The sequence below is a fragment of the Formica exsecta genome, unplaced genomic scaffold (assembly GCF_003651465.1).
Source record: "Formica exsecta isolate Colony F162 unplaced genomic scaffold, ASM365146v1 scaffold35, whole genome shotgun sequence".
NCBI classification, from domain to species: Eukaryota; Metazoa; Arthropoda; class Insecta; order Hymenoptera; family Formicidae; genus Formica; species Formica exsecta.
Genome location: NW_021850752.1, coordinates 235,534 through 250,824, shown reverse-complemented (window position 1 = coordinate 250,824; position 15,291 = coordinate 235,534). Strand labels below are relative to the sequence as shown.

General features: G+C 37.1%; 1 protein-coding gene across 1 annotated transcript; it reads right to left on the bottom strand.

Annotated features, from left to right (window-relative positions):
* Positions 1 to 6,453: 6,453 nt before the first annotated feature.
* LOC115238561 (nucleobindin-2) lies at positions 6,454 to 12,640 on the bottom strand. The gene is made up of 12 exons (XM_029812510.1): positions 12,434 to 12,640; positions 11,087 to 11,225; positions 10,899 to 11,012; positions 10,094 to 10,197; positions 9,386 to 9,503; positions 9,170 to 9,275; positions 8,928 to 9,004; positions 8,758 to 8,860; positions 8,481 to 8,661; positions 8,185 to 8,341; positions 7,704 to 7,760; positions 6,454 to 7,606 (listed from the first exon to the last, which is right to left on the bottom strand). The coding sequence occupies exons 2-12, from the start codon at positions 11,213 to 11,215 to the stop codon at positions 6,887 to 6,889; spliced, it is 1,866 nt and encodes a 621-aa protein (XP_029668370.1). The 5' UTR covers positions 11,216 to 11,225; positions 12,434 to 12,640; the 3' UTR covers positions 6,454 to 6,886.
* Between the last annotated feature and the right edge of the window lie 2,651 nt (positions 12,641 to 15,291).

Sequence of the window (15,291 nt, the reverse complement as noted above, 5' to 3'; positions counted from 1 at the left end):
ATGATTTATATGATATATATATATTAAATGGATCTGGTTTTTTTTTATATTGCTTTGATAATGTAAATTTTTTTTCTGCGTCGAACGTCTTAACATAAGTAAGCGGACGATAAATTTTGCTACGAATCTCTCCGAAATAGAAAATCTCAATTTTGTCCACGACGCTTTGTGCAAGAGTACTATTCTTTTTGACGCCAGGCAGTAAGCGACGTCACTGATCTAAGCTCGATAAGATAATGTGAGGGAGATGTACAAAATTCACTATGACTGTCTACCAAGCAAGTAAAGAAAAAGAAAAAAAAAAAAAAAAAAAAACGAGCAAAAAGAAAAATTAGGGAGCGAGAGAAAGAGAGGGGAAGAACGACAGAAGGAAAAAGGTAAGACAAAGTATTTAGAGACGGAGAAAACAAATTTAACGGCTTATAAAGCGAGCACACTCTAGGCCGAGATGATCGCTATAACGTTATTAAGTATAATGATTGCCTTCCTGCCATATTTGGGGTATGCCAAGTATAAAAATTATAAGGTTTAGGGATTAGGGAACGAGAAACTGTGGCTCGACACGACAGACCGTGTCGAAATTTCGGTGAGTTCGGCGACCACGAGTGTATGCATCGGTGCGAGACTGCGAACTTGAATCACGGGCCTGTGAATGCGAATGTGTACGCGAGTATGAAAGCGAGATACGGACGGAAGGAATGAATGAACTTGAGAAAAAAACTCGTGTGCGTGCGTTCTTCTTTCGAAAGATCGTGCTATTTTTCAAAATTTTACACGTCGCGCGTGATTTCGAGTCCTCGACAATCGATGAACGAGACGTGCCGACCAGTTGGAGCGAAGAAGTACTTTTTAATACCGAGCAACGATTACGCACGAGTAAAATTTATTGAAAGCTGCAATCGATCGCCTTTTCTAAATTCGATCAATTTGAAATTTTAGACTTGCGAAGTATCGCTTTTCAAAATGGTGCTAATATAAGGATTTCCATTTGATCGCTATTACTGCGAATAAGCAGATATTTTTTTGTTACAATTTCGAATAAAATCGCGCAAAATTATGTGCGTTTAAAATTCATTGGATCTTATAATCGATCGTCTATGCCAAATTCGGTTCATCTGCAATTTCAAATTGGATTATCGTAAAGTATCGTTTTTCGATACTTTACGATATGAAAGTTTCATTAATATCACTATAGACGAATCGAGATAGTTTTTCGAACGTTTTTAATCCTGAATATATTTATCACAAAAAAAAAACGGAATTTTCCGAGGATACTAATATCGGCACGCTAGTTCGGGAAAGAGAGAGAGAAAAAGTGTGAGAGAATGATAGCAAGAGTGAGAGAAAGAGAGAGAAAGAGACTCCATGTAAGTGTAAAAAATAAACAAAAAAAAAAAATCGAAGTGGCCTTCGGTGAAAGGGAAAGATCATCGCTTTTCGCTTTTGCTCGTACGAGGCTTTTGGCGAAACAAGCCATCCGTGTTATATCCGTTTGTCTGGGGAAACTTTTAGGAAAAAGAGGATTAAAAAGAAAAAAAGAAATCGCAGAAGGAAGAAAATTGATTCTCGCGCCACGCTCATGCAGCCTGAAGATTTCCGGTGATGATGGGAAGAAGGGAATAGAGAGGAATGGATCGCGCACGTTCGTAGCACGTATCGGCGATTGGAGAAACGAAACATCGGTCAAGCCAAAAAAATAAAAAAGAAAAAAATGTTACACCTTATTCTTGATACAAGCAATTTTTGTGCGAAAACGCGACGGTTTCGCGAAGCGACGTAGACGGCGAGTTATTCTTAGTATACGCATTGCAATATTTCGATCGACCACGTTTTTCATTTTGGCGAGAAATTCGGAAAGCGCGAATATTCTATTTACCATTTAGGCATATAATGTGTTCAAACGTAAATTCGCGCGAGACGTGCGACGGCAAGAAGAAAAAGAAGATTACGCGAACGAAGAGTTAAAATTTACTAGAGAAACGCGAAAAAAATTGAGATGAAAGACACAAGAGAGAAAGAACGAAAGAGAGAAAGAAAGAGAGAGAGAGAGAGAGAGAGAGAGCGAGAGAAAGAAAGAATACACGAGGTCGCGAGAGCGTGGGGAAGAGAGAGAGAGAGCGAATGCGAAAGAGTTTAAAATTAAATATTGTATAAAAAGAAAAAAAGTAGTAAGTGCCTTCCAAAAAAATTAAGTGTCCCGTAGACCGTGACCACTTGACTAAGCGACGAGAAAAAGTCATTCGAAATTCTGCTGAATGCATTATTCGCGTGATTACGTTTGTAGATACGCTGCGTAAGATTGACAACACGTTTCTTTGGAATTAATATATTTTATATATTCTAGAAAACTCTATATAAAAAAATTATTCTTGATTAAATCGAGAGAGAGAGAGAGAGAGAGAGCGAGAAGCTAAATTAATAACTTCGGAAGTGAAAAATGTCTCTATAATTCTCTGTAATTCATATCCTCTTTTTGTCCTTATTTCGTTTGAAATTAAGAGAATATTAATGTTCAATTATACTCTTGGCTTGATTTAATTTATACTCTATAAATGTAGAGAGAGCATTCTATCTTTCAAATTCAACGTTTGTTATTTTTACATTTACATCAATGTCCGAATCGTATGATCTTTTATTCCTTCGTATAATTTTGTAGTCGCACCGTTCTTCGATACAAAATTTTCGATAGTTCCTAAACAGTTCGCGAAAAGAAAGAGTATCCTTTTCCGATACTTCCGATCTAATAATTTTGAGAGATAATTCGCTCGAGACGAGCGAAATGTATTCTATTAATCAGCGAGCACCCTTATGCCGCGTACGCAACGTGTCTACAAACTCTGTGTGCATGTCAGAATGAATGTCCGAAGCAACAAACTACCCGACAAAATTTGTGTTTTGGATCAATCCACACAGGTAATACCCTGAATGGCATATTCTCGAGATGTTTTCCTTTTTGGTTTCCCAGCAAATAAAGTCGACGTATACTTTAGATATGAGGAGAGAGGGAGAGAGATAGAGAGCATAAGAGAGGAAAAAAAGATGAAAGAGAGAGAGGAACAGCTTACCGATAGAAACGGAGAACGGCTATTTCGAGAGGACCCTTTTGTTTCCACATTTTTGATATATACATATATGTATCTGTGAACAGATGAAAAAAAAGAATACTTATATTACATACCTAAGATGTAAGTGAACAAAAAAAAGCATCTAATACGCTATTATTGATATATATTGCGCGAAAGAGAGAGAGAGAACGCGAGCGAGCGAGAGAGAGAGAGAGAGAGAGAAAGAGACATAAAGCGAGATATAGAGGCCGCGGTTCTTTTTTCCGAACGTCGTCGAGGACGAAACAAAAGTTCACGAGCAGATTTTTGCGCTAGGTGAACTAAAGGCTGAAAAGCTTTAGAATCGAGAAGACAAAATAGCTCGTAGGGTTTTTATCGGGCCGACAAAAAAAAAACGAAAAACACGATAAACGTGCGTGATTTTGATGCTACTTTAGAGAGCCAATTCAGTTTCTTAGCTCGCGGATCCCGTTTATCGATAGACGCACTGATTAGATTCTCTTCCTTTTTTTCTTTTCTTCTTTTGAAAATCGATCATTACAATTTTATTTCACGATCCAATTTTTTTAATTTTATGTTTGTTTTGCAAATACAAAAGAGACTTTAAAAATACACTAATTAGACTAGTTAGACTTAATGAAATAATTATATTTTTTCAAATCGGATTTTATGACAGATTTCAAAAATACAAAGATCAAAACTATCTCTCTCGCAAGAGCGACTATCGATATGCGGGCGGTCCAGGAGTTTCAGATCACACGCACACAAAAACCGATCGGCGAGAGCTTTCGTTCCACGCACGCGTGAAATCTTTCCTTTGATCGTCGTTATTGCCGCGGTATCGAGTGGTGAGAGGAAAAAAAAAGCTGCGAGAGAGAAAGAGAGAGAGAGAGAGAGCGAGAGAGCGAGTTGAACAGCGACAGCCGATTATAAAAACAGAGCATAAGTAGTCTTCATACACACGATTTACGACTAGTTTGCAGGATACGCGGCCGACGACGACGACGTTTTCTCGTCATGGAAAAGTCCAGGTTGACACATGTAAACGCGCTGAATTATCTGAATAAAAATTTCGAGTGTGTGTGTGTGTGTGTGTGCGAGAAAACGTCGTCGGGACCGCGCGAAGATGCCGATTATAAAAACAGAGCATAAGTAGTCTTCATACACACGATTTACGACTAGTTTGCAGGATACGCGGCCGACGACGACGACGTTTTCTCGTCATGGAAAAGTCCAGGTTGACACATGTAAACGCGCTGAATTATCTGAATAAAAATTGCGAGTGTGTGTGTGTGTGTGTGTGTGCGAGAAAACGTCGTCGGGACCGCGCGAAGATACACACACCGCGTTTCCGTTTCTCTACCATAGTTAACACAATTTAAAGGATAACTTAGGTGTGGCATCTTTCATTTCGCGAGAACCATTAGTCGAGCAATAGGATTCTCGCGCATCTTTCCAGAACCCGGTTATATTTAATCGTACACGAGCCCGAGTAACACGCATATGTAAACAATGAGACACACATGAAAACACACATTGATACATCTTACACTCTTCAAGAAGCCGAGAGAATGAGAAGGACACACGAGATTGTTTGTCTTAACTGTAAATAGAAGAGGAGCAGCATGTACGGCAAGGTTTCATCGTTATCACTGTATAACGTGTAACATATTTATTTCTCATGGAGTTCTCGTTGAGAACTTCCCTTTAAGTATAGCCTAAGATCCGGATTTTTTTATTATTTTGATCCTTCTGCTCGTCAGAGGCGCGGAGCGAACCGCGAACGAGTGTCCTTTCGAAATGAAGAAAGGAGTCACCCCTTCTGTCGGTGAACTCTCGCGTCTCTTTAGGCATTGCCTCGATTCAACTGCGGAAATAAAACGTGCGACGTCCGCGAGAATATTGAAGCTAAAGAGTCGAATAATTATTTCAGCATCTTGAAATAATTTCTTGCTGTAACCAGATGTCTTTACTAATTTTCTGGACACAAGGCTACTTTCTTACAATATGTCCCTACTTTCTTACACCGTCAACCTCAGATCTACGATCGCACGTTTTTTTTTTTTTGGCAATATTCTGCTTTTAATCCGCAATACATAAGGGCTATCTTTTTAATATATATTTATACGATAAATATGAGAAACTTATTAGAGCTATTTAAGAATTTAAGAATATTTAAGCAATTATTTACAATTATGATTAATCTAAAAATTTATTTAAAATGATAAATTTTAATTATGTAGATCATATATATATATTTACGAATATAATTTAAAAATTTATTTTGAAAGGAACGTATCTCTTTAATTAAATAGTTGTTACTGAGATGTAGGAATTTATTATTTCTCGATAATATCGTGTATTATATATTTGAAAGCATAGTCCTCAAAATAATTTAATCGAGACAGTGCTGGCGGAAATGGTATTATCGATTATAAGCGCGCTCGTTGCACTCGTCGTGTGCGACGACAACGGCGAACGGCAATATTTTATAGAGTTACTATCGTTTTATTTTCTGCCTTTAAGAAAAATGAGAAAGGAGCACACACACATGCAAGTATTTCTTTTCAGTAGGTAGCCCAATTTGTTGGATAAGTCGCCCGTACCGATATAGATTATATCGATATAGATAATGTGTCGATATAGATTATATCGGACAACGCGTGATAACAAAACACGCGAGATGTAGCCGTGACGACGACGACTCGTGAAACGACGTTCGTTCCCGATTTACTTCGAAAAAGAAAATGAAAAAAACGCGCGAAGACGTGCTGCTTCGCGCGCCGTTTGTTTTAGTCACGGACGCAGAAACGCAGAATCGTTCGCCCATTATTAAACGCGTTTTCCACATCCCCCCCCCCCCCCTCTCCCCTGCCCTAAGATCCCCTCAGATCTCCTTCCCCCTCAGTCCGGCCCCGAGTTCCACTTTTATTTATTACCGATTAGCTCGTAAGATGACGTTCTACCGCGAGGTATGCTATACTTATAAATACACCCTATATATAGTGGAGTAAGCAAGTTACATTACCTACCTACCTACCTACCTATCCGCGCGCTTGACGGGTGGAACAAACAGATGAATCACGCAATCATACATTTAAGTTGCTACTTGGCACGTATACCTAAGTAATATACTAACATAAACAGTATGCAATAACAAATAAATATGAGAAATAAAAGATGCGTTTCTTTCTGCATCTCCTCACAAAAATCTTCCCTACTTCCTTTCTCATAAAAATTTCTTAATTTCAGTAAAACTATTCATTTTTCGATGAAATATTGATCATCGTGAACATTAAGAAATAGTTTTATTAAATTTAAGGAAAAATTTAATTCCTGACTGGACTTTGAAAGATAACGTGAAGAATTCTGAGAATAAATTCTTTTTCGGAAAACATTTATTCAAGCGATTAATATATTTATACAATATAAATAACTGAAATTTTTTCGAGTATCGAATAAAGAAATAACTTTCTAACAAGGAAAAAATTTTGTTCTATCATGTTTAGGAACAATTTCTGTTGAATGAATTCGATGGCCTACAAAAAACCAAGTTTAATATTGTATATGTCAATATATATGTACATACACAAATTTAATATTTTATATACATATTTAAAATAAAATTATTTTTTATCGATATCTTTTGTATAGAATGTATCTATATATATATTGCACTTTTTAAAATCGCAAATTTTTTAAAAATATTATATATAGCTTCTTTAAATCAGCAACCATCGAACTATACGATATTTTTATTCATAATTTAAAAAGAAACTAAAAACACTTTCACCAAATATATGATCAGCGTTTTGCGTTATCTACACCTTCTGCACTTTCGGTAAACTGTTCTGATTAATTTCATGTTCGGCGGACTTTGGATTCTCTTGAAGATTGTGGCTGGGTTGTTCAACTTCTTGATTGTTCGACGGGGCATTATCGTGAGTATTTTGTGGCACTTGATTCTGCGTTTGTTGTTGCGTTTGCTGCTGATTCTGTTGAGGTTGGCTTTGAGATTGTTGTTGGACTTGCTGAGGCTGGGATTGTTGCTGAGGCTGGGATTGTTGCTGAGCCTGCTGTGGTTGACCCTGATACTGTGGCTGAGCCTGCTGTGGCTGAGCCTGCTGTGGCTGGCCCTGATACTGTGGCTGAGCCTGCTGTGGCTGAGCCTGCTGTGGCTGGCCCTGATACTGTCGCTGAGCATGCTGTGGCTGAGCCTGCTGTGGCTGGCCCTGATACTGTGGCTGAGCATGCTGTGGATGGCCCTGATACTGTGGCTGAGCCTGGAAATGCTGCTGCGGTACTGGCACTTGATACTGTGGCTGCTGCGCTTGGTACTGATGTTGCTGTGGAATCTGATCGGAATAATGTTGTTGTGGCGGAGGCTGATAGATTTGTTGCTGCGGCACTTGTCCCTGGTATTGTTGCGGCACATGGCCGACTATCGGTTGTTGCGGTGGTATCTGTCCTGCATATTGTTGCTGTGAAGGTATCTGTTGCGGATGATACTGCTGGGATTGAAACTGGTATTGCGGTGGGAACTGTGGAATATAACAAGAGATGCGTTAAGAAAAGATAGTTGCTAGTTTGATAAAAGACTCGGATTTGCAAATATTTCACAATTTCGCGGCTACTTACCTGTTCGTGTTGGACAGGTAGATGTGCAGTATCAGGAGATAATGGAAGTGGTGGTGACTAACAACAACAACAAAAAGTGCACAATCTAGGTTAATTACTCTAATCACTACAGATTTGTCTTTTAGTCAAAGCGAAATAACGACTATGCAAGTTTGTCAAAGCGTTTGTCAGCGAGTCGTCAAGTATGCTTATAATTATAGCCGCGCGATGTTATACCTATAAAAAGGCCTACTACTCAATTGAAAAATAAACTGATACATCTTCTATCTTTACTTCGAGCATGCTGTCAAATAAGTATATAACAAAATCAGACACAAAATCATTTAGATTGTGTTCGTCTATTTAAAAAGATAATATAAAAAAATAAAATCCCTCGGTATATGTGAGGATATTTAATCTGGCACACGCAAGTAGATTCATAGCTTCTCTACTTATTTAAAGTACATCCACACAGGATTACATACGATAATTAAGCGCTCACCATTCCTTTGGCAACCATGTTCTGCATCTCTTCATTCCTGCGTTTCAGGAAAACTTCGTATTCTTCCTTAGAGTATATCTGTTGCTCGTCCAATCCTTGCCATCCTTCATCTTGTTGGAAATCGGGCTTCTTCGTCTGTTCCAAAAACTCTTGATAACTGTAATAAGCAAAAAACACAAATACATTTCTTCATTATCTGCGATTCTGTGGTAATCAATTAATGTAAATGTAAATGTAAATCAAATAAAGTAATGTAATTTCGAATGCGAAATTTAATAATTTGTTGAAATAGGTACCTTATCAGACCATCGTGATTAAGGTCAGCTTCGTTAAACACATGTTCTCTCATTCTTTCCATTTCTTCGCGTCTCTCATAGATATCGTCTTCTGGAGCGCCTTCTGAGTAAAGTTTATCTAATTCTTTAAGGAACAGAGATTTTACTTCATCTTGATCCCAGAAACCATTACCATCCAAATCTGAATCAATTTGAAATTGTATACATAAATATAATCTTTTTTTAATGTGACGAAATAACAATATATATTATTAACAATAATGATAACATTTCGTACCATGAAGATAAAAGAACGTCTTGGGATTAAAGTCTTGGTCTTCCATATGATCTTGTTTCTCCCATACCTCCTCTAATTGTTGCTTGCTACCAGGGTGATGTAACTGCAAATTCATATTACTTAATAGAGAAGAAAGTAGAAGAAAGACTTGTATCTGTTTTCCAACTTACTGGTTTATGATCCTTGTGTTTCTTTTTCATCGCTTCTAGCTCCTCTTCATATTTTTTCCTTTCTTCTTCCTTCATATCTTCCAAGAATGAAAAACGTTAATTCAAAAAGTTAAATAATGATTGTTTTAATTATTTGCTAATGTAAAATTATTTACTAAATTGTGAGAATTATATTATAATTTAATAATATTACTAGAGAGAGCTAATAAAATAATCAAATTTAAAAATGTTACGTTTTGTACCAGTATTACCCTTCATCTTTTGCTCCTCCTCAAATTTTTTTTCCATCTCATATTCTTTAAACTGCTGACGTCTTCGTTTATCAGCTTCTGCCAAGTCTTGCGTAGTCTGCAATATTTTAGTAATAATTGAATATACCTTCATCAAATGAGACAGCCCTTATATGAAAGCTCGTTATATATTTTACATATTACATAAAAAAACACAAAAACTCCCACCTTGGCAATCAATTTCTTAAAATCATCTATCTCAAACGTATGTGCATTGGAGTGATCCAAATGCTCCGCTATCTTCAAATGGTCCAGATCCAGACCATTCATTAGATTATGCTCTTTGGTAGCAAGATGTCTCAGTCTCTCCAATTCCTCTCGTTTCAATTCGTCCAGCTTCGATCTGATCTTATGATCCACGAATTGCAGTTCATGCGCTATCTTTCCCGTCTGTGTACAAAATTATCTAATGAAAATTATAGATTGTGTATTCAAAATTCGCAATATAAATCTCTGAAAATATTAAACGTTCGACTCTTCAATCGTCGTGTCGTAAATTACAATCTATTCAACACTTAATGTTCTCGTGCTACATTACAATTTTATTATTAAATAAATTATTATTTGATATTGTAAACTTCTTCGATTTCAAAACTAATATAATATTGATTGATTGAGTATGGAAAGATCTTTCTTTACTTTCTTTTTTTTTTACTATACTTCCTCTGTGATATCATGCTCTTCAGTACTGCGCTTTCTATATATTTTCACTCAAAGTAAAATAATTTAGCACTTTCGTTACACTGTAAATAAAACTGACACAAACTGCAGACAAAGCGTCTGCAGTTTTTTTGCTGATACACTGTCTGAATTTTCAGACACACTTCTGAACTTTCAAAAAAACAACTTTGATGTTTAAGATAATTATGCTCTTTGGTAGCAAGATGTCTCAGTCTCTCCAATTCCTCTCGTTTCAATTCGTCCAGCTTCGATCTGATCTTATGATCCACGAATTGCAGTTCATGCGCTATCTTTCCCGTCTGTGTACAAAATTATCTAATGAAAATTATAGATTGTGTATTCAAAATTCGCAATATAAATCTCTGAAAATATTAAACGTTCGACTCTTCAATCGTCGTGTCGTAAATTACAATCTATTCAACACTTAATGTTCTCGTGCTACATTACAATTTTATTATTAAATAAATTATTATTTGATATTGTAAACTTCTTCGATTTCAAAACTAATATAATATTGATTGATTGAGTATGGAAAGATCTTTCTTTACTTTCTTTTTTTTTTACTATACTTCCTCTGTGATATCATGCTCTTCAGTACTGCGCTTTCTATATATTTTCACTCAAAGTAAAATAATTTAGCACTTTCGTTACACTGTAAATAAAACTGACACAAACTTCAGACAAAGCGTCTGCAGTTTTTTTGCAGATACACTGTCTGAATTTTCAGACACACTTCTGAACTTTCAAAAAAACAACTTTGATGTTTAAGATAGATTGTCTGAAATTTCTTTCAAACACCCAGATCTAAAAATTTAGACAAAAATATGTCTGAATTTTTAGAAAATTTTTTACAGTGTAGATTATTATAGTAGAGGTTTATACATATATATTTCCATTAAAATCTTCTCAATCTATAGGGATAATAAGGATGAAAAATCCGGATTATCAGGCGACCGCCGAACAATCGAAGAGAATCCGTAATTCTTATAATAATACTTACACGTATATCGTCTTCATTGGCTTTCTCCAATTTCGCGCGGAAATCATCGTCACTTTCCAGAGTCTGCACTACTTCCTTCAAATACCTCTGATATTCTAACTGATAGTCGGTTCCCTATAAAGACAAACGTTTCATATCACAGAAGAGAGAAGTTAGAGATCAGTAGAATCATTTCAAAAGTAACCTACCATATCCCCCATGTCGTCGATCTCGTTCTCCTTATCCTTGTGATCCCCATCCTTCTTTTGCGTGACGGGCGGTGCGACCGATGTATGTATTATTAAAGCTATTAAAAATAGTGGCAAACGGTACTGCATTTTTCTGGAACTATATGAAAAGAAGATACGAGATAACAATAAGAAACAAGAGAGAAAAATTTTCCAACATAAGATAAAAGCAAAACGTTAGACATAACTTATATCTATTTATAAAATGTTTACTTAAAAATCAGTTTAATATTTTGTTTTAGTTTTCTATCCAATGCATTATCTTCCATTTGATAAAGATTGATTAACGATGATTACGATACGTCTTTTAAATACTTAATAAGAAAAATTGACAAAAAAATGGTCGACTTTATAATAAATCTTTCTTGTCTGGCATAGCAACATTCAAATCAGGCCACATGTATTTACGCACAAATTACGTCATGCGTACGCATGCAATATCGCGTTTAAAAAAAACCGGAAATATAAAAACTACGAAAATTACGTCTATATATATATATATATATATAATTCGTGAAAACCCACGCAAATGAACAATTGGCCGTCACACAAAATTCTTAAATAAAAAATAAACTTGCAAGAGCATAATACTTAGAAACTCATCATTAATCTTTTTAAATCTAGCTTGAAATTGTGAAAGCAAATGAAATAAAATGCTAAACTAATATGTTGTTATTAATCATTAAGAAAAGGAGACATATTTAAAAAACATGCAAATAATAGGCACAAAAATAAAATTAAGAAAGAGATGAGGCAATTAATATTGTAAGAGAATATTGTTATTACTTAAGAAAAAATGAAGATGAAAGATAGAAGTTATCTCTTAATTTCTGTAATTTTTTTCTTGTAATAAAAACATATGTCTAATATTTATTACATTATTATATTATATATAATTATTATTTTTTTACACATAAATGTGTATGTTGTGTAAAATTATAAAATATTGAACGGTTTCTACTTCATGTATTTTTGCTCGTTAGTCGATAAAACTTTTTATTGCAACTTCCATGAGTTTGTTCCGCATATGTGTCAAGAGGAGACAGAGCCAATAATATTGCAAGCATATACATATGAATTCGAGAATCTGATGAAACATGGAAAAAGAACACAGAAGCATATGACGCATCAAGGTCGCGAATGAACAATTCAGCGAAAAATCTTTCGCGAGAGGAACGTGGTGAAAGCTCCTGCGCCAGAGTCGCAGCGACTAATCAGGGACAGTATATGGGATTTCCCGAGGACGACAATCATGTTATATAGATAACCTAATAATCATACAGATTAGAGGAAAATTGCAAGACTTACGTTGTAAAGCATATGCGATGTAAATGACGTCGTGGCTGCTCGCTCGGGTCACCAGATGCAAGTCAGAAACGGAAAACAAACTGTCATATACCACGGATAAACACACATGAACCGACCGCAAACACGGCCAAACAGCACCTGCCAGCAGTGCCAGCCAGCAGCCAGCAGCCAGCACTTGCTGATGCTGATGACGCAGGTGGAAAATAGTGAAAGAATACAGGCAGCGCCCTCGTACAACGCGAATGAACACATGTGTATCATCGCGCGTTACGTCAATGGATCGCGACGAGTCACGTGCCGCGTACGCTAGATGGTGACAGATGTCTCATTCAGGCTCGACTTGACATATATCAGCTGATCGCGCGCCTGTACTACGAGATATATGAAATTTATTATCGAAAGATATTTTCAATAGCGATTTTTTGTAATCCAAAGTTGTAAATGTGTAAGGTTCTCTCTTTCTCTATTAATAAATATCAATATTCTCTATTAATAAATATCTATTAATAAATATCAATAATATTAAAATTTTAGAATTGAAAATCAATTATTTAGAGCTACATATTTTTCAAGATGTTACGAGGTCTCTTAATTAATATGAGAAATAAACTGCAACTTTTTAAATTTATATATAATATAAATCCAGCCTCATTCATTCATTTCGATTAATTTTCTATTTAATCCATAATAATAAATATAAGAGAGCAAGCTTTGTATTTTTTTCATATTGTGGCACTTTTGTATTAACAACTTGCATGAATATTGTATGAATAATTTCATGTAATTATATTACGACATAGAAAAAAATAGTATAAAGATTGAAAATCGATGAATTAAATAGAGAAGCTAAACAGTATAGTTTAACCTTCTAAAGAAATTGCGCATAAACTTATCGAGTACCACGCAACACAGATAATTACGACTGTTTCAATTCACAGCTTGATAGTTACATTGGCCGAGTGCCAGACATATAGTTGCGAACGTGCAACTCGTACAAACAAACCTATTGACAGCGGTGATGATTATTTTCTTTACTATACTGACAATGAGAGAGAAAGATCTAATTTAAAATAAATTATGAAACACACACACACACACACACACACCCTGAACTTTTTAATTACAAAAAATACCATTGATAAATAACATTAATTTTCTGCGAATAGAAGAAATTTCCAGTGAGAATCCCGCTACACAATTAATTACACTACAAGTATAATTAATTACGGACGAAATTTTTTCTCGGTCTCAAAGAGACGTGGCAATAATTAACGCAACGTTATAAGGTGGACCATAAAATTCGTGATCGAGCCGGCTGAATCGTCAGGGAGAAAACAAAAGTCTGCGAGCGCGACGTGCTAAACGCGGTGCTGCGGCAAAGTGGAAATCTATTACCGGGCTTAAAGGCTCCTACTCTCTCCTTCTCTCTTTCGCTCTTTCTCGGGCCAATAACCCCATTTACGTTTTATGGCCAGCTGCTCTATCTTGATTTGGGCGGCAAGTAGGTCCGGTGTGTTTCTCGCTCTAGAAACCGGAAAAGGAACATCAAGCGCGAGAAAGGGAGAAGGAAGAAACATAGGGAGGAAGAGGGAGAGAAAGTCATCGTATCGATGGCGAACGAACGCACGAACGAAGACGCCGACAGGACGAGGTGGTCTCCGAACTATATACACGGGTGGGCACTAAAGTTTACGACCACGCCCCTGACAGATCGGAACCTGTACCGGACACGATTCTCCACTTGGCTTTAACCGAGTGTCGTCACTTTGGAACACCCGTGCCGTTTCGACAATACCCAGAACCGATCCACCGCGAAAATCGCATCAGCATTCTTCAACTTCCGAGATCGGGATTTAAATTCCTTTCGTATCTCTCTTATCTCAGGGTGGTTAAATCCCTTCCGGGCTTTCAGCGACGCTCGCACGTTGAAGGAAACTTCATATTGTAAATTTCTCTTTTTGTTGTAAGAAAATCTATTTTTATCAATAATACTTGATGAATATTCGAATATTTTAAGGTTTTCTAATTTTCTTAAGAGGATACTTAAGATTTGAAATCGTAAGAAATATTACAATATTATCTCTGAATTCTATTCAACGAAATATCGCATCTGTGATAACGGTACCCCATACGGTGTCCTGCGTCAACCGCGCTTTTGTGTCACGTCGCCAGCACCGCTGTCATCGTTGTCGCAACGATCGAACGTTTCTCAATACACGCGTTAAGCATAATACACTCGATGGGCGATGCGGAATACAGATCGCTACGAACCGGTAAAAGTCCTCATTAGATCGATCCCGGGCGAGTATCGACCCCCCGCCGGTACCGAAGGGACAAGTCGCTGCGTAGTCGGGCGAGTATCGACCCCCCGCCGGTACCGAAGGGACAAGTCGCTACGTAGTGGATCACACACGCGAGTTTCCACATCCCGAAACTCGTAAGATGACACGAGGAAGCCAGCCTTCTCCTCCTTCTCCTCCCTCCGATTCCTTCCCAACTTCCACGGCGAAGGTTTGAATTCTTGGGCCGGTCATTAGGACGGTATACCTGTGTCTATATCTTTTGTAGCGGCCTGTTACCTCGCCGACCACAATGCTCCGGGCCCCGACAAGTGTTTTCGTATCTGATTGACCCATCTCCGGGGCAGGGCTCCGACAAACGGCTAATTTTTCTTCGAGCTAACGATCTTCGTATACCTGACGTCCTCCATCTACTCCCGCCTGCCCCCCCCCCCTTTCCCTCCCGCCACCCTTCTCATTCCGCTGACCAATTTCGCTTCTTTTGTCTTTTCCCGCTGCTGCGCATTTCGCTTTTTACGTCCACCTAGGCATCGCGAAACTGCAAAGTCACCGGAAACG